At 42.9% G+C, this 24,710-nt stretch overlaps 1 protein-coding gene across 1 annotated transcript in view; it reads left to right on the plus strand.

Annotated features, from left to right (window-relative positions):
* nf2a (NF2, moesin-ezrin-radixin like (MERLIN) tumor suppressor a) overlaps positions 1–24,710 on the plus strand; it is a 62,252-nt gene that overhangs the window by 17,938 nt on the left and 19,604 nt on the right. Inside the window, exons 5-13 of the mRNA XM_041901667.2 lie at positions 6,711–6,779; positions 7,009–7,091; positions 7,764–7,839; positions 12,455–12,589; positions 12,828–12,902; positions 13,929–14,042; positions 14,267–14,389; positions 14,896–15,113; positions 21,989–22,094. Of these exons, the coding sequence (XP_041757601.1) occupies positions 6,711–6,779; positions 7,009–7,091; positions 7,764–7,839; positions 12,455–12,589; positions 12,828–12,902; positions 13,929–14,042; positions 14,267–14,389; positions 14,896–15,113; positions 21,989–22,094 (999 nt within the window). The remainder of the gene's footprint in view (positions 1–6,710; positions 6,780–7,008; positions 7,092–7,763; positions 7,840–12,454; positions 12,590–12,827; positions 12,903–13,928; positions 14,043–14,266; positions 14,390–14,895; positions 15,114–21,988; positions 22,095–24,710) is intronic.

Consider the following 24,710-nt stretch of genomic DNA (forward strand, 5'->3'; position numbering starts at 1 on the left):
TCAAGCCTACGCGTTTCCAGCTTGTCTAGCCTGATTTGTGCCCGCTCTTCCGCCTCCATTTGGAGCCGTGTCGAGCGGACATCCATCCTGGCATCACTGTCAGTCAGTGGGGAGAGTGGGTCATAACAGGGCAATGTGGCTGGAGCCTTAGCCTTGTCCTCAGACACCGACGGGCTTACAGGAACAGCAACCACATCCCCTACAGGAGCAGCAGGGTCAGGCGGCGGTAATTCAAGCACTCGCTCGTTCAACAATATCGCTAGCACTACTTCCCTAACTTCTGCTTTCACTAAACCCCTCGGTATGGGTACAGAAAAGTGGTCAGCCAAAGCCTGTAGATCCACTCTACGGCAATTCTCAAAAACCTCCCACGTAGGGTTTTCCAAAAATGCATCCAACTCAAAAGTAGCCATCCTAAACTAGCAACACGAGCCGTCGAATACTGAACACAAAAAAAAAACTGGTAGTTACAGCTGCCAAGCTCAACACTGAACCAGACACTAACTAATTTGCATGAACCCCCACTTTATGTTACGAACCCCGTGGCTCTAAACGTCTAGGGTGGATGGACATGAGACCCGTAACATAATTCATGCAAATTAGGAGTGTGACATGGAACAGTGAGAACAAAAACTACACGACAACCATAAACTACCGTCAAACATAAATGGTTTATTGCTGAACACACGGTAAAGGTTTGGGAAAAAGGGCTGAGCAGGACCCAAGAAATGAAACAATAGTGTAAAAAACCCCTAAACTGATCTTGCCTGCCTCAAGAACCGCTAAACTACTGCTTATCATACAAAAGTACAGGGGGTGGTCCGCTCAGGTCTAACTAGTGTTTTTAGACAGATTTCTTCCTACGGGTAATGTACGCCCAAGGGCAACTTGCTTCAACTCCCCTTTTCCCAGAAACACACAAAGTTACCAAACAAAGTAATCAGCAATTTAGTGAGTACACAATACACAGGACACCACCATATCCATTCTCACATACAAAAAGTAGTCGATCAAAGTTACTAAACAGCGGAACCAGCAACTTAGTGGTGCAATGCAGAGGAATGTTCACTGATTGGTCCACCTTAGCAATCAGCAGACATCTCAACGACCACCAATCAGGAACATACAGGACACCTGTGATTAGGGCAGAAGGAGAGGAAAACACAGGACACAGGATACCTGTATCCGTAACAAACACGATAAAGTAAGTAAGCATACTATACTGAACAAAAATATAAACACAACATGCAACAATTTCAAGTTACAGTTCATATAAGAAAATAAGTCAATTGAAACGAATTCATTAGGCCCTAATCTATGGATTTCACATCACTGGGAATACAGATCTGTTGGTCACAGGTACCTTAAAAAAAACAAGGTTGGGGCGTGGATCAGAAACCAGTCAGTATCTGGTGTGACCACCATTTGCCTCATGCAGCGCGACAAATCTCCTTCACATAGAGTTCAGGCTGTTGATTGTGGCCTGTGGAATGTTGTCCCACTCCTCTTCAATGGCTGTGTAAAGTTGCTATATATTGGCGGGAACTGGAACACGCTGTTGTACACGTCGATCCAGAGCATACCAAACATGCTCAATGGGTGACATGCCTGGTGAGTATGCAGGCCATGGAAGAACTGGGACATTTTCAGCTTCCAGGAATTGTGTACAGATCCTTGCGACATGGGGCCGTGCATTATCATGCTGAAACATGAGGTGATGGCGGTGGATGAATGGCACGACAATGGGCCTCAGGATCTCGTCACGGTATCTCTGTGCATTAAAATTGCCATCGATGAAATGCAATTGTGTTCATTGTCCGTAGCTTATGCCTGCCCATACCATAACCCCACCGCCACCATGGGGCACTATGTTCACAACGTTGGCATCAGCAAACCGCTCGCCCACACGACGCCATACATGCTGTCTGCCATCTGCCCGGTACAGTTGAAACCGGGATTCATCCGTGAAGAGCACACTTCTCCAGCGTGCCAGTGGACCATCGAAGGTGAGCATTTGCCCACTGAAGTCGGTTACGAGATGACAGCTTTGCACACTCTTGGCATTCTCTCAACCAGCTTCACATGGAATACTTTTCCAACAGTCTTGAAGGAGTTCCCACATACATCTGCGGTTTTGAGGCCGGTTGGACGTACTGCCAAATTCTCTAAAACGACATTGGAGGCAGCTTATGTTAGAGAAATGAACATAAACTTATCTGGCAACAGCTCTGGTGGACATTCCTGCAGTCAGCATGCCAATTGCACGCTCCCTCAAAACCTGTGGCATTATGTTGTGTGACAGAAATGCACATTTTAGAGTGGCCTTTTATTGTCCCCAGCACAAGGTGCACCTGTGTAATGATCATGCTGTTTAATCAGCTTCTTGATATGCCACACCTTTCAGGTGGATGGATTATCTTGGCAAATGAGAAATGCTCACTAACAGGGATGTAAACGAATTTGTGCACAACATTTGAGAGAAATAAGCTTTTTGTGAGAATGGAACATTTCTGGGATCTTTTATTTCAGCTCATGAAACATGGGACCAACATTTTACATGTTGCATTTATATTTTTGTTCAGTGTATATACAGAGTCGGTTCCAGTACCATATTTACAATGTGCAGTGATACTGGATCGATAGAGGTAGATATGTATAGGGTAAGGTGACTAGGCATCAAGATATACAGTGGGGAAAAAAAGTATTTAGTCAGCCACCAATTGTGCAAGTTCTCCCACTTAAAAAGATGAGAGAGGCCTGTAATTTTCATCATAGGTACACGTCAACTATGACAGACAAAATGAGAAAATTGTAGGATTTGTAATGAATTTATTTGCAAATTATGGTGGAAAATAAGTATTTGGTCACCTACAAACAAGCAAGATTTCTGGCTCTCACAGACCTGTAACTTCTTCTTTAAGAGGCTCCTTTGTCCTCCACTCGTTACCTGTATTAATGGCACCTGTTTGAACTTGTTATCAGTATAAAAGACACCTGTCCACAACCTCAAACAGTCACACTCCAAACTCCACTATGGCCAAGACCAAAGAGCTGTCAAAGGACACCAGAAACAAAATTGTAGACCTGCACCAGGCTGGGAAGACTGAATATGCTATAGGTAAGCAGCTTGGTTTGAAGAAATCAACTGTGGGAGCAATTATTAGGAATGGAAGACATACAAGACCACTGATAATCTCCCTCGATCTGGGGCTCCACGCAAGATCTCACCCCGTGGGGTCAAAATGATCACAAGAACCACACGGGGGGACCTAGTGAATGACCTGCAGAGAGCTGGGACCAAAGTAACAAAGCCTACCATCAATAACACACTACGCCGCCAGGGACTCAAATCCTGCAGTGCCAGACGTGTCCCCCTGCTAAAAGCCAGTACATGTCCAGGCCCGTCTGAAGTTTGCTAGAGTGCATTTGGATGATCCAGAAGAGGATTGGGAGAATGTCATATGGTCAGATGAAACCAAAATAGAACTTTTTGGTAAAAACTCAACTCGTCGTGTTTGGAGGACAAAGAATGCTGAGTTGCATCCAAAGAACACCATACCTACTGTGAAGCATGGGGGTGGAAACATCATGCTTTGGGGCTGTTTTTCTGCAAAGGGACCAGGACGACTGATCCGTGTAAAGGAAATAATTAATGGGGCCATGTATCGTGAGATTTTGAGTGAAAACCTCCTTCCATCAGCAAGGGCATTGAAGATGAAACGTGGCTGGGTCTTTCAGCATGACAATGATCCCAAACACACCGCCCGGGCAACAAAGGAGTGGCTTCGTAAGAAGCATTTCAAGGTCCTGGAGTGGCCTAGCCAGTCTCCAGATCTCAACCCCATAGAAAATCTTTGGAGGGAGTTGAAAGTCCGTGTTGCCCAGTGACAGCCCCAAAGTATATATAACAAAGTATTGAGAAACTTTTGTTATTGACCAAATACTTATTTTCCACCATAATTTGCAAATAAATTCATAAAAAAATCCTACAATGTGTTTTTCTGGATTTTTTTTCCTCATTTTGTCTGTCATAGTTGACGTGTACCTATGATGACAATTACAGGCCTCTCTCATCTTTTTAAGTGGGAGAACTTGCACAATTGGTGGCTGACTAAATACTTTTTTCCCCCACTGTATGATAAACAGAGTAGCAGTGTGCGTAAGTGTGTAGGGCCCTGTGAGTGTGCATAGAGAATAAAATATAAGGGTGAAAGTGTAGCCATTTTGTTAGCTATTTAGATAGCTATTGAGCAGTCGTATGTGTGTGTGTGTGTGTGTGTGTGTTAGGGCTGGGAATTGACAGGGATCTTTCGATACGATATTATCACGATACTTAGGTGCCAAAACAAAATGTATTGTTATTCTATATGTATTGCAATTTCATGTTCCAAACATATTGCTGACTATATTCTTTTGATCAGTCATGGAAATAAAAATGCAGAAAACATGTTGGCTCACAATTTTTTTTAAAGATGGAGAACAAGCTATAGGATAAAAAATACATGGGTTTTGGCACAGGTATCGCTGACTAGCGCTAGCTAACGCTACCTAGCAAAAAACAAACATTGTTTATTATTATAATTTTGTACAAATCGATAATAATAATAATATTGAGATATGTAACTACATCGATTTCCCCTCCCCCATCACTTGTGTGTGTGTGGAATGAGATGTTCTCTATAAAGAAAATGAAGGCGAAGTGAGTGGGGAAAAGACGAGTGATTCTAACTGGCATGATTTAGCCTATAGGCAGGTTGAGATAAGGGCAATCGTACAGACTTACAGATTTAAGATCTGTAATCTGATTTCAATGACAGCAGATACCACTGAACATCATAAGCAGTGGAAAGCTTAATTGACATGCAAGAGATGGAGAGAGATTGAAGGTGGGCAGACTGATAAAGGGATTAGAGGAAGCAGAAGGTGTGTGTGTGTGTGTGTGTGTGTATTTATTGGTGTGTATGTGCATGCACGTGTGTGTGTATATGTGTGTAGGCTAATGTATCTCATTCTGCTAGGCGGTGCAGGATAGACTCGTGTTTGCTGTTTGGTATTCTGCAGGGCACCTCGCACCAGAGACATGTTGACAGGGAATTTTCAAGCAACAGCTGCTTCATAAAACGCAGGGAGTTACCTGGCCAGGCGTACACTCAATGGCTGTAGGGAGAGCAGGGGTAGCAGAAGGAGAGGAGAGGGGTAGCTAGTGGAGTATAGAGAGTGTGTGTGACACACCAAGCAGCCTGCATTGTAACCCCACTGTGTTAATATAATACAATACAGAGAGTTGGTCTGAGATACGATCGACCAGTTATTACTAGTCTGCATTGCTGCTCTGGCAGCTGACATCGATGATTTAAATTGGCGTATTGTCACCTCATCTTAGTAAAGGGATTCTTGTCGATTAATGTCTTGATGTCTTGATTAGGTTCATGCAATTCAAGGTTAAGAATTGAAATACAGTAACAACACACCTTCCATTCAACTACAACAACCAATAGTATCCAAAACATCCAACACACTTCCAAAACTACTCCTGTGTCCTTTTCCGAATTATGATGAATTTGCCATTAAGCATGATTCCCTAGTTACCAAGTATAAACTCACATTCAGTTCCGACTGATGAAAGCTAAATGGTTGGTGGTAGCTGTTATCATCAGGTCTCATCAGTTTCTGGTCCTTACACTAATTTTAGACCCATTTCCTTTGGCCTTTTGTACCAGTCCTGAAACTCTCTCCCTGTCTGTCTCCCTGTCTGTCTCCCTGTCTGTCTACCTGTCTGTCTACCTGTCTGTCTGAGTAGTTAAGACGTAGAATTGCGAGTGCAGGCCTTTTCTCTGGCCAGCAGTCCCATGTCAGCTTACGTGTTTGGCAGTCAGAGAAACTTCCAGAGAGTGGACTGGCAAGACAGCAAAGATGTTACTGATGTTGACTGCTGCCCTCACACAATACTATTCTCTTCCATCCAACTAGTTATTGTTTGTAGCCTCTGGTCTGTAGAGAGATTACAGACTTGAATGTGTGTGACACACGCACACACACACACACACACACACACACACACACACACACACACACACACACACACACACACACACACACACACACACACACACACACACACACACACACACACACACACACACACACACACACACACACACACACACACACACACACACACACACACACACACACACACACACACACACACACACACACACACACACACACACACACACACACACACACACACACACACACACACACACACACACACACACACACACACAAAGGAACTACCACAGTTTTCCCTAGCCCAGGGGGAGGTAATTTCTGTGTCAGTGAATCATTTTGATACCACCACTGATGGTATTTGACATTCCCTTCTTCTCTCGTCCATTGTTATTCCTCTCAATAATTTCTGAGCCATATCTTAATGACATGTAATGACACAATTTCCTGACAACCAGGGAGCTGTTTGTGTGTGTGTGTGTGTGTGTGTGAGCTGCAAGTAAATTAGTCTGTGTGTTGATGGAAGACTGACCCTGTTCATTTTGACCGATTCCTTCATCTCTCATTTTAATACTTAATACTTATCTTAATCATAAACTTAATAAAAGGATAGAAATATACTATCATATTATCTCTATTGGCTGTTATCCTGGCCTGACCATTACCTTTTAACTGCTTTTTCTCTCTTGACTTTGCAGTATGGAGACTATGACCCCAATGTCCACAAACCAGGCTTTCTTGCTCAAGAGGAACTCCTACCAAAGAGGGTGAGTGACTGCCATTATTCTTTTAGCTGCAATGCATAAGCACCACCGTAGTAACCTAGTAGTTTTCATTTCTGCCAGAAATGTTAAGGACATTATCAATGACGGTAATAACGTTTTCCTTGGATTTCATGGAACACATGTACAAAGGCATGTTTTCATTATTGTCCCGCATACATTTTGCATAAAACATTTGAGTGATTGTTTTGACTACGTATCCTCTGTTTTTTAGGTGATCAACCTGTACCAAATGACAGCAGAGATGTGGGAGGAGAGAATCACTGCTTGTTATGCTGAGCATAGAGGGAGGACAAGGTAAAACTGCAATGTCATATACCTGTCTAGGGATAAGGTGTCTGTCTTCATTGATTCTCGGACAGTTCTCAGTGCTTATGTATAGGAGTTTTTTCCTCCGTTGTTTAGAGTTAGGCCTATGTACTCGGGCGAACACCAAAGAAGGCGCGCATAAGAGCAAACTTGTGGATCTACCCTCTTGCTTTTGTTTGCCAGCCACATCAAAAGAACATCAGATAAAAGTGAAACGAGCGTCAACGTCGTGGTTTTTGTCAAAGTATGCAAATGTTGTTTCTTACTGGAGATGACCCAGAAGAAGAGTCCGATCTGACAACCTAGAAAGAGAAAAAAGAAAACTGCTTAAATTTACTTTCATCACTAGATTACAACGTAACTGGCTGTTTGAGGCTGCAGCAGAATTAGTTTATCTGCCTAAACCACAGCGCGTGACCTCTCAAGTGCATTCAGGGAATTACACTCTACGTTAGTGTGAAACCCCCTGCTGATGTTGAATCAGGTGTGCTTGTCCGGGGCTACAGTAAAAATGTGTACTGTTGGGGGAACTCGAGGACTGTTGGGAACCACCACTCTAATACACATAATGATGCATGAGTTAGAAAGAGGTATCTCTCTCTCTCTCGCTCTCTCTTGACACATGATGTTCTGATCTCATCTTCTCTTCTCCTGACCCAGGGAAGATGCTGAGATGGAGTACTTAAAAATAGCTCAGGACCTGGAGATGTACGGCATCAATTACTTTCCCATCAGGGTGAGACTGAGAACCTTTTCTGCTTCTTTCCCATCAAAGAGAGAGGTGTTAAGCCCATACAATAAGCCCATAGAAATGTTGGAAAAGTTAAGTTTATGGAAAGGTATGAGAAACATGATCCTGGATGATTCATCTACCAGTAAGCCAATAGAAAGCTTTTATCCTCTCAAAATGTTACTAGGTAATTGAAGAAAGGTAATTGAAGAAATAAGGTGAAAGTTGAATCCTATATTAATTTGTACTTCAGCAGGTTGTAGTGGAAAATATCTGGATCCTAATAAAGTGAGAAATTGATTTAGGCTTTATGAAAGTAATCTCAGCACCCAGAACCAAATCTAACGGTCTGTCATGAGTGACTAATATGAAAAGTAACCATTGATTACTGCAATATTACTACTTCATCATTATGTTCTTTAAAGGGATAATCCACCCCAAACCACTAATTCCTGTGATTAACAGTGTTAAACAGTGTTAAATAGCACTAATATGTGAAAAGGATATTGGGGGAAAAAACGTTTCATTTTGTCGTTATAACAAGGTTGGTAGCAATGTGAAAATCGTTGTGGAAATCTGTTGTAGCTCAAGTCGACTACAAAACCCACAATGCAGTGCTCTCTCCGGGCTGTCTAGCTAGCTAGCAAACGTAGCTACACACAATACTACCAAAGACATTATCAGCATGTGAAGTACACTGAACAAAAATATAAACGCAACATGTAAAGTGTTGGTCCAATGTTTCATGAGCTGAATAAAAGAGCGAGACATTTTCAAATGTCTCTACATTTTTTGCAAAATTTGTTTACATCCCTGTTAGTGAGCATTTCTCCTTTGCCAAGATAATCCATCCACCTGACAGGTTTGGCATATCAAGAAGCTGATTAAACAGCATGATCATGACACCGGTGCACCTTGTGATGAGGACAATAAAAGGCCATTCTAAAATGTGCAGTTTGTCACACAACACAATGCCACAGATGTCTCAAGTTTTGAGGGAACGTGCAATTGGCATGCTGACTGCAGGAATGTCCACCAGAGCTGTTGCCTGCCAGATAATTTCATGTTAATTTCTCTACCGTAAGCTGCCTCCAACGTCGTTTTTAGAGAATTACGTCCAACCGGCCTCACAACCGCAGAATAAATGTAACCACGCTAGCCCAGGACCTCTACATCCGGCTTCTTCACCTGCGGGATTGTCTGAGACCAGCCACCTGATGAAACTGTAGGTTTGCACAACCGAAAAATTTATGCATAAACTGTCAGAAACATTCTCAGGGAAGCTCATCTACGTGCTCGTCGTTCTCACCAGGGTCTTGACCTGACTGCAGTTCGGCGTCGTAACCGACTTCAGTGGGCAGATTATTACATTTGATGGCCACTGGCATGCTGGACAAGTGTGCTCTTCACGGATTAATCCAGATTTCAACTGTACCGGGCAGATGGCAGACTTGTGGGCGAACGGTTTGCTCAACGTTGTGAACAGAGTGCCCATGGTGGCAGTGGGGTTATGGTATGGGCAGGAATAAGCTACGTTCAATGAACACAATTGCATTTTGTCGACGGCAATTTGAATGCACAGAGATACCGTGATGAGATCCTGAGGCCCATTGTCCTGCTATTCATCCGCCGACATCACCTCATGTTTCAGCATGATAATGCACGGCCCCATGTCGTGAGGATCTGCACACAATTCCTGGAAGCTGAAAATGTCCCAGTTCTTCCATGGCCTGCATACTCACCAGACATGTCACTCATTGAGCATGTTTGGGACACTTTGGATCGACGTGTATGACATCGTGTTCCAGTTCCCGCCAATATCCAGCAACTTCGCACAGCCATTGAAGAGGAGTGGGATAACAATCCACAGGCCGCAATCAACAGTGTTGTGCTGCATGAGACAAATGGTGGTCACACCAGATTCTGAGTCGTTTTCTGATTCACGCCCCTACTTTCTTTTTTAAAGGTATCTGTGACCAACAGATGTATACAGTGCCTTGCAAAAGTATTTCCTATTTTGTTGCATTACAACCTGTAATTTAAATTGATGTTTATTTGGATTTCATGTAATGGACATACACAAAATAGTCCAAATTGGTGAAGTGAAATGAAAAAAATAACTTGTTTCAGAAAATTCAAAGAAAGAAATAACGGAAAAGTGGTGCGTGCATATGTATTCACCCCCTTTGCTATGAAGCCCCTAAATAAGATCTGGTGCAGCCAATTACCTTCAGAAGTCACATAATTAGTTAAATAAAGTCTACCTGTGTGCATTCTAAGTGTCACATCATCTCAGTATATATACACCTGTTCTGAAAGGCCCCAGAGTCTGTAACACCACTAAGCAAAACCAAAACCAACACCTCTCATCACCCCGAGAACACCATCCCCACAGTGAAGCATGGTGGTGGCAGCATCATGCTGTGGGGATGTTTTTCATCGGCAGAGACTGGGAAACTGGTCAGAATTGGAGGAATGATGGATGGCGCTAAATACAGGGAAATTCTTGAGGGAAACCTGTTTCAGTCTTCCAGAGATTTGAGACTGGGACGGAAGTTCACCTTCCAGCAGGACAATGACCCAAGGCATACTGCTTAAGCAACACTCGAGTGGTTTAAGGGGAAACATTTAAATGTATTGGAATGGCCTAGTCAAAGCCCAGACCTCAATCCAATTGAGAATCTGTGGTATGACTTAAAGATTGCTGTACACCAGCAGAACCCATCCAACTTGAAGGAGCTGGAACAGTTTTGCCTTGAAGAATGGGCAGAAATCCCAGTGGCTAGTTGTGCCAAGCTTATGGAGACACACCCCAAGAGACTTGCAGCTGTTGTTGCTGCAAAAGGTGGCTCTATAAAGTATTGACTTTGGGGGGGTGAATAGTTATGCACGCTCAAGTTTTCAGTTGTTTTTTTTCTTATTTCTTGTTTGTTTCACAATAAAACATATTTTGCATCTTCAAAGTGGTAGGCATGTTGTGTAAATCAAATAATACAAACCCCCCAAAAAATCTATTTTAATTCCAGGTTGTAAGGCAACAAAATAGGAAAAATGCCAAGGGGGGTGAATACTTTCGCAAGCCTCTGTATCTGTATTCCCATTCATGTGAAATCCATAGATTAAGGACCTAATTAACTTATTTCAGTTGACTGATTTCCTTATATGAACTGTAACTCAGTAAAATCTTTGAAATTGGTGCATGTTGCGTTTATATTTTTGTTTAGCGTATAACTCAAAATGCAACAATTTCAAAGATTTTGCTGAAACACTGGACCAACACTTTACATGTTGCGTTTATATTTTTGTTCAGAGTTGCTAGCTTTTACCTAAACAAACTGCACTATCAATTTAGGAGTCTGTCTCACAGAGTTCAACTTGCAGTTTGCCTCTGCCCAGAGCGAGTGCAGAGTATGTTGCTATGGCAACAAAGGCCCTTTCCCACATTTCCCACAGACACACAGGGCGTATTGCGAGATGGTACTTGAAGGAGAAACTAAGTTGAATAATTTGGTACTCTATCTAGATTGAGCACATCTAAGCGAAATATATACTTTGTCATGATGATATACACGGATGGTTGTGTTCTAGAGTATGCCCATACCATCTATTGGCTGATTTGGCGATCTTTTGTATTTTACCCACTGATAGAACATATATATTCATGTCTCATTTAATCAGTTTCTCTCTTGAAGTGACATAATATAGCCTACTGCGGTAATCAATGTCTACTCTAAAAGACCAGGGCATTCTAAGTAGCACATCAAACTTACTCAACATTAGTAATTCATGTAGGTTAAGGTCTTAGATGAACAAAACCAAGAACAGTACCTTGTATTACAACTAGTATTTATCAGAATAAAAGAGAGTAATGAATTAGAGCTGGGAGGATAAACCGAAAATGATCAACACCGACCATACCAATCACTTATCTCAGGCATTTTGCTGATATCGTTCATTATGATAAGTAGCCTTTGAAATGAAATGAGTTTGCTAATATGGGTGATTGTTAGTGGGACAATTGATGGCTACAACTATCAAACTAGTAGTAATAGTTGTAAAGGATAATAAAACAAACTGTGGTGCACATTAATGTTATAAACTTATCATTCTATTTATCGTTATCTCATCAATTTAGTCAATTTATCGCAATATGGATTTTTGACAGTATTGCCCAGCTCTCTAATGAATTGTGTTGCCAGGCTGTGCCACTACCACTACTGCCTGTCAGACAGATATACACTGGAGTGTAGAACAGTCAATAAAGACCACTACTTTGTATCACAGCTGGTGTTTATTAGCATAAAGGAGAGTAATTAATTGTGTCTGTCAGAAAGACAAACAGACACTAGAGTGAAGTCTGATAGTCCCACAGCTACTTACCTGGGTGTCTAAGCAAAGATCCAGTAAATGCTGAGGGCTTTGTTTCCTATTCTCATTCACCACCCAAGACTTCCTGGAAAATAGTGGAAAGTGTTACTAAGTCACAGATTGGACTATCCTGGTTAAAGAAACAATATGGAATTAAATGTTCTTCATTAGGGTGTGTGTGGCTATCTATATAACTTTCTTTGTTTCATCCTCGCTTCCTTCGTTCATCACTCTGTTCTTTTGTTTCCCCCAGAACAAGAAGGGAACTGATCTCCTGCTGGGAGTGGATGCCTTGGGTCTACATATCTACGATCCAGACAACAAATTGACCCCCAAATGTTCCTTCCCCTGGAATGAGATCCGCAACATCTCCTACAGCGACAGAGAGGTACTGGATCGTTCCTCCTACAGCCTCTGAAATTGGACCAGGATTGGGGTCAGTTCCATTTCAGTCCAGTCAACGCGGGAATTAAACAGAAATTCAAATGTTCAATGCGGTTTACTTTCTGAGTTGACTGAATTTAAATGGAATTGACCCCAACCCTGAATGGAACAAGTCTGTTTTTACAGATTGTGTAACCTCTTACTTTGAGGTTTTATTGTGTCTTGTCTTCTTTCTGATCAAGTTTGCCATAAAGCCTCTGGATAAGAAAACAGACGTGTTCAAGTTCAACTCCTCCAAGTTGAGGGTTAACAAGTTGGTGAGTACAGTGATGAAAACGAAACATTCTTTTATTTTCTGAATGTATTATTATGTGAGAGTTAGTTTCTTGTTTTTAAAGGCCCAGTGCAGTCAAAAACTAGATTTCTGTGTTTTATACACTGAATGTACAAAACCCTTTCCATGACATAGAATGACCAGGTAAATCCAGGTGAAAGCTTTGATCCCTTATTGAGGTCACCTGTTAAATCCACTTCAAATCAGTGTAGATGAAGGGGAGGAGACAGGTTAAAGAAGGATTTTTAAGCCTTGAGACAATTGAGACATGGATTGTATATTTGTGCCATTCAGAGGGTGAATGGGCAAGCCAAAATATGTAAGTGCCTTTGAACAGGGTATGGTAGTAGGTGCCAGGCGCACTGGTTTGTGTCAAAAACTGCAATGCTGCTGAGAATGATCCACCACCCAAAGGACATCCAGCCAACTTGACACAACTGTGGGAAGCGTTGGAGTCAATATGGGCCAGCATCCCTGTGGAACGCTTTCAACACCTTGTTGAGTCCATGCCCCGACGAATTGAGGCTGTTCTGAGGGCAAAGGGAAGGGTGCAACTCAATATTAGGAATAGTGTTCATAATGTTTTGTACACTCAGTGTATATTTCCACACTATAAGGGTTGGAATAATACTGTGAAATTCTGAAAATGATGATACTGCCCTTTTAGTGTAAGAGCTGTTTGAAAAGACCGCCTGAAATATCAGCCTGTTTTGTTGGGATGGAACTTTGGAGGTAGTAAATTAGTTAATAGACCAATAAAAAATAGCATTCCAAACCACTCTGCCAATAACAGCTGGTTTTCAGTTTTCCCCTCCACACTCTTGCCCCTCTCTTGCTTGAGAAATTGAATTTTACTAAGAAGCAATTTTTGTTTCTTTTTGACCATTTTAATTCAAAACAATTACAGTAAGGTACTTCGTTGTTACCCAGAAATTATTTGAAATTGAGATACAAATGGCTGCATTGGACCTTTAAGTGTACTTAAACTCACCTAATTGTTCCACTCAAGATCCTGCAGCTGTGCATGGGGAACCATGACCTGTTCATGCGGAGGAGGAGGGTGGACTCTCTAGAGGTGCAGCAGATGAAGGCCATGGCCCGAGAGGAGAGGGCCAGGAAACGGGTATGAACAGAATGGTCAATGGAGGCCGAGTCGTTGGAAGAGACATGGAGGTGGTTTACCACCCCGACTGTCTCTGTGCTCCTCTTTCTGCCTTTACAGCTGCAGCTCTTGTCCCTCTTGTTCATCGTTACCTTTGTCCTCTGTCTCTTTGTGATCCTGACTATGTCCCTCTCGGTGGAACCTGTAACCTGCTTACGCCCCCGCCTCTCTCTGTCTGTGTCTAGGTGGAGAGGCAGCGGTTAGAGAGGGAGAAGCACCTGAGAGAGGCGGCAGAGAGAGCCAGGGATGATCTGGAGAGGAGACTGATGCAGCTACAGGATGAAGCCCACATGGCCAATGATGCTCTGGTAAGACCAGTGGGGTGTTCCTTTTTTTATTTGTATATAATTTTTTTAACCCAGTGGGGTGTTCCTAGACTCAGACACATCTCATATAAGTAGATTGTTTACTAGGAGAAGGGATGGTTTACCCAGGGATTTTGGGTCCTGATGCTTAAAGAAATACACCTTATTAATCCAAATAATTTAGATTTGCAATCGTTCTGCTAAGGCAAAATATGTGGTTAATGATTTGTGTGTTTTTCTCTCTTACCCCCTCCCTCCCTCTTACTGCTTTCAGATGAGACAGCAGACCCACTGGCAGAGAAGGCCCACGTAGCTGCTTTATGAATGTTTATGAACTGCTTATGAACTGCTTATGAACAGCTTATGAAGGCCTTATTTCTGTTTCCATCCCTCTTTGTAGCTGCGTAGTGGGGAGACAGCAGACAAGCTGAGGAGGAGGCTAAACTGCTTTATGAATGTTTATTAACTTCTATGAACATGTTATGTCTTGTTTCTTTCCCCCTCTCTAGCTTCGTTCTGAGGAGACAGCAGATCTCCTGGCTGAGAAAGCCCAGATAGCTGAGGAGGAAGCTAAGCTACTGTCCCAGAAGGCTAGCGAGGCCGAGGCCGAAATGCAGCGTATCAAGGTGACAGCCATCCGCTCAGAGGAAGAGAGGAGAATGATGGAGCAGAAGATGCTGGAGGCGGAGATGATGGCCCTCAAGATGGCTGATGAGTCAGAGAGGAGGTGAGTTGAATGGATGGTCCCGTGTGGCTCAGTTGGTAGAGAATGGCGCTTGCAATTCCAGAGTTGTGGGTTTGATTCCCACGGGGGACCAGTATGAAAAATATGAAAATGTATGCACTCACTACCCTGGATAAGAGCGTCTGCTAAATGACAAAAATTTAAAATTTAAAAAATGTTGCAAAACTTCAATTTATTTTTTTGGGGTGAAAAATAGCACAACAAGATGTGCATTGGATGTAGAGAACGACCAATATGGGTTTTTAAGGTACTGATATTTGGGAGACAAGGAGGCCAATGGCAGATATTTTATGATGATAATAATAAATATAATTAAATGTAAACATTTTGATGGTACATTTTCCCAGAGACAGCCATATATGCATTAACAAATCAATAATACAGCCATACAATCAATTTGACTTTGTTTTCTAACAATGTAACTACATAACAACATAGTGGTAATCATTTATTTGAACGGTAAATCTCATGATAAACTGGGCATAGGCCTACTCACAATACAGGTGAATTCATATTCAATAGGACTGTGTGCATGCAGTGAGTTATTGAGGGCGTTTTGGCTTATTTCAGTGGTCTATGGGGCAACAGATGACAAACAATCGGTGTCCCTTTAATTTGGGACCATGTTAGGCCTACTGATCAACAAAACTTTCACAGAAGTAGCTTATTGTCTTCTTTTATAGAGAAAAGACACCACTCGTGAGTTTTGTAGGCAGGCATTTTGGCTCGGCAAGGGAAAGACAAGTCATTGACAATCAGCTTTGAAATTAGTATATTTTGCACATTAGCTATCGCAAATAGTGAACTGACGTAAGCTTCATAACTAGCAAAGTTAGCTCTATGAATGCTGAATGTTGTTGTTAACCTAGCTAGTTAGCAAGCATGCTACCGGTATGTTGCTTTGTGAAGTGCTGCAGCCTGTATGGACATTGTTTTGCCTAACAGCAGTGTTGTGTTTGAGACCACCTAAAGAGACCGATTCAAGACCAAGACCGGAGCAAATCGAGTCTGAGTCAAGACCAAGACCGGAGGGGGACAAGGGGTCCGAGACAGAGACCAGAAAAATGCGAGTCCAATTCAAGACCATGATTGCAATTTTGTCAAATCACCACCATAATAAGAGTTCAAAATGTCTAGTAGTTCTGTGTTCATATTTCAGAACAAGATATGGATTATTTAGACATTCAGAATAGTGAAAAAATGCATGCTAAGGGAAAATAGAGCCACTCTACAAATTATTACTAACCCAAACACAGTGGGGGAAAATTGGCCTTAAACGCCTTCAGAGAAGGGCTAAGGATTTATAAAATAAATATAATAATAATATAACAATTATGATAATTATATTATTATTTTCAATGATGTTCATGGTCCAAACACACCAAGACAGTCGTGAAGAGGGCACGACAAAGCCTATTCCCCCTCAGGAGACTGAAAAGATTTGGCATGGGTCCTCAGATCCTCAAAAAGTTATACAGCTGCACCATCGAGAGCATCCTGACTGGTTGCATCACTGCCTGGTATGGCAACTGCTCGGCCTCCGACCGCAAGGCACTACAGAGGGTAGTGCGTACGGCCCAGTACATCACTGGGGCCAAGCTTCCTGCCATCCAGGACCTCTATACCATGCGGTGTCAGAGGAAGGCCCTAAAAATTGTCAAAGACTCCAGCCACCCTAGTCATAGACTGTTCTCTCTGCTACCGCACGGCAAGCGGTACCGGAGCGTCAAGTCTAGGTCCAAAAGGCTTCTTAACAGCTTCTACCCCCAAGCCATAAGACTCCTGAACAGCTAATCAAATGGCTACCTGGACTATTTGCATTGTCTTGTAGCAAAGCTGGTTAGGCTGTTTAGATGTTATTTAGAGCATTCTTGACTAACTATTACTTATTTTACTGACACCGGTCATATTCAGCAGGTGTTGCACGTTCGTAAATTCATCAGTTGTTCTGCGCTCTGGCACACTCAAACGAGAGTGCTCTGAAATCGGAGTAGATAGCCAGAGTCAATTTGCGAACGCAAGAGATATGCTAACTGTATAACAGTCATTCAAGTTCTTGCTCGCTAACCAAATGACACATGCAACTCTAGCTGTGTATAGCCACCAAAAAACAATATGAGGGGAAAAAGTCAATCACACACTCACCCACTCCTCCAATCGCATGACAAGACATCCTCCTAGCAGCCTGCTAGCTAGCTATCTAGCTAACGTTAGGCTCTGTGTTTTTAGCTTGCTACATAAATAGATACGCTAGCCTATTAGCCACGTTGTGACTGACTTGTGATCATTGCCCTTGCTAGTTTGATTGTATTGACATTCCCAGCCTTAGTTACATTCTTCAGTTTTTGTCCAGAATATTGAGTCATTGAAACTGAAACAGTGCATCCCGAATGGAGGCAGCAAACAATGTCCCAGGCCAGCTGTGATTTACAACCTGATAGCAATATTTTTTGGACTACCAAGAAATGTATTGGTGAATTATATTAATCATGCGTTGAACTGCATCCATCTATTCTGCCAACAATTTTTTAGTGTACGTCATGGAACGTTGTATCAAATATAACCTATTTTTAAAACTTTATAAAGTTGGTTTTGTAGTATAAACTAGTAATTTGATAGTTTTGACTGATATTATGATTGTTTGTTTCATATCTGCAAAGTAGTTAAAACACTGTCAGTTCCACTTTAAACTTTAGGTCACCGGGTACTTTGTGTGCTAAACGTGAAATGTTTTTTGCAATGGGAAGTAATAGTTGTACATTTCAATTGGGAAATGCTTAATGGTTGTGTTTTTGTATTCTTATGATTGGGAGCTACTGGCTTATTATGTCTGAGTTAATGGACTGCTTATCCTTTAACATCATGCTGTGTGTGCCTGCTGTCTTTCCGTTGCCCTTATGCAGTGGTGTAGTGGTAGCTGGAGAAGTGGGCATACTCTAATTTTGACAAAAAGTTCCCAAACGGCCCGCCTAGCGAAGGAAACACACCCTGTGTGAAAAATCCTATGTTTTCCTATGTTTGTTTTATGAGTTTTCCTATAGATTTTTCTGATTTTCACTCTCAAAACCACTGAACAAAAGTGGGTATATACGGCTTATACCTGCGTATACCCTACACTACACCACTGGCCCTTTGTGTTTACAAAAAGTGCACTCTCCTACATGAGTGCGCTGGTATTAGGGTTGCTGTCCTTTCAGAATCACAAACCTGTCACACACTGAAGGCCTATAGGTTCGCCACTGCGCAAACATGTCTATAATAGATATAAAGGCTGTTAAGATATTAATGTTTCAAGAAAGGAGTGTATATATTTGGCCTGGCGAAGCAGTTTAATGCGCTGACTGAATGGAAGCTGATAATTTTGAGATTTTTACTCAGCTGGTCTCAGGAAGAAATCACGAGTCCTCACTGTCTGAGAACGAGTCAAGACCAAGTACAAATGTTTCCGACACTGAGACAAGACCGAGACACTCAATATGTGGTCTCGAGACCGGACTCGAGACCGGTTGAGTACTACAACACTGCCTAACAGTAAATGAATTAACACTTTCAACATTTCTACATTCCATGGGGCATTATTAAAGTGTGCTACATTTATATTCAGCATGAGTGGGTAGCTGGGCAAGCAGCCCAGAGGTTCCTCGAGGACAGGCTAACTAGCAGTGAGTTGCTCCGGCTTGCAGGAGTTTCACACGAGGCAAGTGTGCTGGCACTATAAAGGGGAGATCGGCTGCGCCAATACTGGGCCAATAGCTGATAGACTAGGAAAGGCTAATACCGGCCATAAATATCGTCCCGACCGATAATCGGTCATTATCTAATTGGATCCCAAGAGAATAAAAAGTAGAACACATGCTTTCAAAGTGGTGCTCAATGGTGCTCAATCTTTGGTTAACAAAGTCGACGAACTACGGGCAAGGATTTCTTTCCAGAGAGACATCAAGGCCTGTAACATACTCTGTTTCACGGAAACATGGCTCTCTTGGGATAATTTTCTTTGGTTATAGTCACGGCCATGTATATCCCTCCTTAAGCCGATACCACGACGGCCCTCAAAGAACTTCACTGGACCTTATGCAAACTGGAAACCACATATCCTGAGGCTGCATTTATTGTAGCTGGGGATTTTAACAAAGCAAATTTGAGGACTAGGCTGCCGAAGTTCTATCAACATATCGACTGTTGTACTCGCGCTGCTAAAATCCTCAACCATTGCTATTCAAACTTCCGGGATGGTTATAAGGCCCTCCCCCGCCCTCCTTTCGGCAAATCTGACCACGACTCCATTTTGCTTCTCCCTTCCTATAGGCAGAAACTCAAACAGGAAGTACCCGTGCTAAGGACTATTCAACGCTGGTCTGACCAATCAGAATCCACGCTTCAAGATTGTTATGATCACGCGGACTGGGATATGTTCCGGGTAGCTTCCTGAAAATAATTTAGACATATACACTGAAACAGTGACTGAGTTTATCAGGAAGTGTATAGGTGATGTTGTGCCCACTGTGACTATTAAAACCTACCCTAACCAGAAACCGTGGATAGACGGCAGCATTCGTGCAAATCTGAAAGCGCGAACCACCGCATTCAACCATGGCAAGGTGACTGGGAATATGGCAGAATACAAACAGTGTAGCTACTCACTCCGCAAGGCAATTAAACTGGCAAAACATCAGTATAGAGACAAAGTGGAGTCGCAATTCAACGGCTTAGACACGAGACGTATGTGGCAGGGTCTACAGACAATCATGGACTACAAAAAGAAAACCAGCCACGTCGCCGACACCGACGTCTCGCTTCCAGACAAGCTAAACACCTTCACCCGCTTTGAGGATAACACAGTGCCACTGACGAGGCCCACTACCAAGGACTGTAGGCCGACGTGATTAAGACATTTAAGCATGTTAACCCCTGCAAGGCTGCCGGCCCAGACGGCATCCCTAGCCGCGTCCTGAGAGCATGTGCAGACCAGCTGGCTGGTGTGTTCATGGACATATTCGATCTCTCCCTTTCCCATTCTGCTGTTCCCACATGCTTCAAGAGGGCCACCATTGTTCCTGTACTCAAGAAAGCAAAGGTAACTGAACTAAATTACTATCGCCCTGTAGCACTCACCTCTGTCATCATGAAGTGCTTTGAGAGACTAGTCAAGGATCATATCACCTCTACCTCACCTGTCACCCTAGACCCACTTCAATTTGCTTACCGCCCCAATAGATCCACAGACGATGCAATTGCCATCACACTGCACACTGCCCTATCCCATCTGGACAAGAGGAATACATATGTAAGAATGCTGTTCATTGACTATAGCTCAGCATTCAACACCATAGTACCCTCCAAGCTCATCATTAAGCTCGAGGCCCTGGGTCTGAACCCCACCCTGTGCAACTGGGTCCTGGACTTCCTTACGGGCCACCCCCTGGTGGCGAAGGTAGGAAACAACATCTCCACTTCGCTGATCCTCAACACTGGGTTCCCACAAGGGTGCGTGCTCAGCCCCCTCCTGTACTCCCTGTTCACCCATGACTGCGTGGCCAAGCATGCCTTCAACTCAATCATCAAGTTTGCAGACGACACAACAGAAGTAGGCTTGATTACCAACAATGACGAGACCGCCTACAGGGAGGAGGTGAGGACTCTGGGAGTGTGGTGCCAGGAAAATAACCTCTCACTCAACATCAACAAAACAAAGGAGATGATCGTGAACTTCAGGAAACAGCAGAGGGTGCACCCCCCTATCCACATTGACGGGACCACAGTGGAGAAGGTGGAAAGCTTCAAGTTCCTTGGCGTACACATCACCGACAAACTGAAATGGTCCACCCACGCAGACAGTGTGGTGAAGAAGGCGCAACAGAGCCTCTGCAACCTCAGGAACCTTAAGGAAATAGAAGGCTGTGAAAACGACATAAGATGTTTCTGATAAGATTTCAGTTCAGCTTGGATGCATATTTTATGTGCTTGAAATACTATCAGCTTTTTTGATGCTGATGAAGATAGCACCTCTTCAGATCGTCTTTAACTCCGCATTCTCTCAAGATGCCGAAATAAATCAATCATATTTCTCCACATCTGGTGTATAATTTTACTGCAAGAAATGCTTAATTCTGCAGGAGTTAATATTAAGACTATGTGAGAGTTTATAGACCTACATTCAGTGTCCAGATTTCAGTTTCCATTTAACCCATCTGAACAGTATGCTACTGTTCCCTTGACGTACAATAGGCCTATTTGAAGCCCCCTCTCCATTTCGCAGCTTTTCTCTTATTGAATTAAACTCAGACATAGTCATTTTTACCTCAGTGGATCGACGTTAACTTTTTCTGCCTGTTCCCAAAAGTGTTTGGTGTGTATCTCTATTTGGCGCACGTAAAGTAAGGCCCTAAAGCTTAGGCTTACACACTAATGCCAGATAGCCTTAAAATAATGAAAGAAAAACCGCAATGTAGCCAATAGATATAAATTGCACAAGAATGATGCATTTATGGATTTTTTCTTATGTATTGTTTTCTCTTTATTCAACCCGACCACACAATATTTCATGGATATAACCACAGGGACTGCGGGTTATGAGTCAACCCGCGCATCACTAACACACACACACACACACACCCATGCTATTTACTCTGTATTTAATGAAGAAATGGTAATTACATGGTAAAGAAAAGTGTTACATGGAATGCCTCTATACAAATCGTCTATCTATTTATTTATTTATGTGTCTCGCTGACCCCGTTTCTCTCCCTCCCTCCCCCTCTCTCTGCCTCCCTCCCCCCTCTCTATCCCTCCCTCCCCCCTCTCTATCCCTCCCTCACCCTCCCTACCTCCCTCCCTTCCTCCATGCCTCCTTCCAGGGCGATGGAGGCTGCCCAGCTGAAGCAGGACTTGCAGGAAGCCAGGGACTCTGAGAGGAGGGCCAAACACAAGCTGCTAGAGATCACCAGCAAGTCTACCTACTCGGTAAGAGCCTGGATACACACACAGGCACACACATTTGCACACACACACACACACATGTTTGCACACACACATTTGCGTGCTCGCACACACACACACACACACACACACAACACACACACACACACACACACACACACACACTCACACATTCACAAAAATGTGATTGCATAAGAGCAGGTAACACACATACCCTCCTACACAAGAACAGCCCTTACACTCAGAAATCCACCCACGGAAGGATGCAACCCGCACACACACCCGCTTACACAACAGCCAACATACACTTACTAACCCACCTACACATATCAACCCAGCTACACAAGTCTACTCTCTCACACACACACACACTCACACACACACACGCGCGCGCACACACCCGCACGCACACACACACACACACACACACCCACACACACACACATACACATACACACACATACACACACACAGATATGCATTAAAATAAGACTGACATGTACAATATCCTTGACACATGCACCAGCTTTTATCTACATGTTAGCCTACATGTAAAAGCATAAAACTGTTCTGTTGTGTATTGATATTCTAGTTTGTCCCTTTAGGGCACATGTAACGCCCCCCTGCTTACGTACATTGGAGTGCTTGGAATGTTTTGTTCTGTGAAATACATTAAACAATGCCCAAGTTAGTTTCTACTCCAGTCTCATGTCCTTAAATTAGTTGTATAAGTAAAACAGTGTGCGATACAACAGAACTGGCGGCGAGGAGGAAACGTTTAGTTAGTTTAGTTTTTTCGCTGTAGAAAGACGCAAAGAAAATGTGGAGCTAGCCAGTCGAGTGATGCTAGCTAGCTTCCGATGTCACAGCGACGAGAGCCTCGAGGGACAGAAAGAGTTTCGCTGCGGGAGAAAGTGGAATCACTGTGAGTGAAAAGAAGGGAGAAAAAAAAGGGGGCTGTGTGTAAGGGACCGTCTAAAAAGTGTGAGAAAGAAAAATAATGAACCGAAAATGTCTGCACTGGTTGGAAATATAGGAACATTTAAGGAATCTGTGGAACAATGGATTTCTTACACAGAACGTTTTGAGTACTTTGTGTTGGAAAATGGAATTAAGGCAGAAGTAGTTGTGCCAACATTATTTGACTGTTATGGGAGGAAAAACATTAAATCTACTGCGCAGCCTAGTAACGCCTGAAAAACCTGGTGATAAATCATATGATGAAATTGTGGCTACCATAAAAGGACATTATTCTCCCAAACCACTGATAATTGCAGAGAGATTCAGGTTTCATAAGAGAAATCAAGAGGAGGGGGAGTCAATCTCACAGTTTATGGCTGTATTGAAACAGTTATCTGAACACTGTGAATTTGGGCGATCACTGAGTGACACGAAACGTGATAGTTTAGTATGTGGCATGCACAGCGAGGAAATTCAGAAACGCCTTTTGACTGAGAGTAACTTAACATTGCAGAGAGCAAGAGAAGTGAGTACAATGGAAATGGCAAATAAAAATGCACAGCAGCTAAGTGCATCGACCCAAGTGCATAAGGTGTCTACGGATTTAAAAGTCAAGGCAGTAGGTGGCAAGCCATGCTATTGCTGTGGGAAACCAGGTCACCAAGCAGAGGAGTGTTGGTGCAAAGACTTAGACTGCAGAAGTTGTGGAAAAAAGGGTCACATCGTACGTGCATGTAAAAACTAAAAGACAATTAAACAAAAGTACTGAACAAAGGAAAAGCGACTTCAGGAAGTACAAAAAGAAAGTGCATAAAATGGAGCACACAGAGGATGAACAAAGTGAAACCCTGTCTGAAGGGGAAGAATCTTTGCATGTTTTGTCCATTTCAGACAATGGACACGGATACTGGGTGACACCGCTACTGTTTGGAAAAGCAGTACGGATGCAAGTGGACGCTGGAGCAGCCGTATCTTTGCTGTCTGAGGCTATATACAGTTGAAGTCGGAAGTTTACATCTTAGCCAAATACATTTAAACTCTGTTTTTCACAATTCCTGACATTTAATCCTAGTAAAAATTCCCTCTCTTAGGTCAGTTAGGATCACCACTTTATTTTAGGAATGTGAAATGTCAGAATAATAGTAGAGAGAATGATTTATTTCAGCTTTTATTTATTTCATCACATTCCCAGTGGGTCAGAAGTTTACATACACTCAATTAGTATTTGGTAGCATTGCCTTTAAATTGTTTAACTTGGGTCAAACGTTTCGGGTAGCCTTCCACAAGCTTCCCACAATAAGTTGGGTGAATTTTGGCCCATTCCTCCTGACAGAGCTGGTGTAACTGAGTCAGGCTTGTAGGCCTCCTTGCTCGCACACGCTTTTTCAGTTCTGCCCACAAATTTTCTATAGGATTGAGGTCAGGGCTTTGTGGTGGCCACTCCAATACATTGACTTTGTTGTCCTTAAGCCATTTTGGCACAACTTTGGAAGTATGCTTGGGGTCATTGTCCATTTGGAAGACACATTTGCAACCAAGCTTTAGCTTCCTGACTGATGTCTTGAGATGTTGCTTCAATATATCCACAAAATGTTCCTTCCTCATGATGCCATCTATTTTGTGAAGTGCACCAGTCCCTCCTGCAGAAAAGCACCCCCACAGCATGATGCTGCCACCCCC

This window comes from Coregonus clupeaformis, chromosome 16 (genome assembly GCF_020615455.1).
Source record: "Coregonus clupeaformis isolate EN_2021a chromosome 16, ASM2061545v1, whole genome shotgun sequence".
Lineage (NCBI taxonomy): Eukaryota > Metazoa > Chordata > Actinopteri > Salmoniformes > Salmonidae > Coregonus > Coregonus clupeaformis.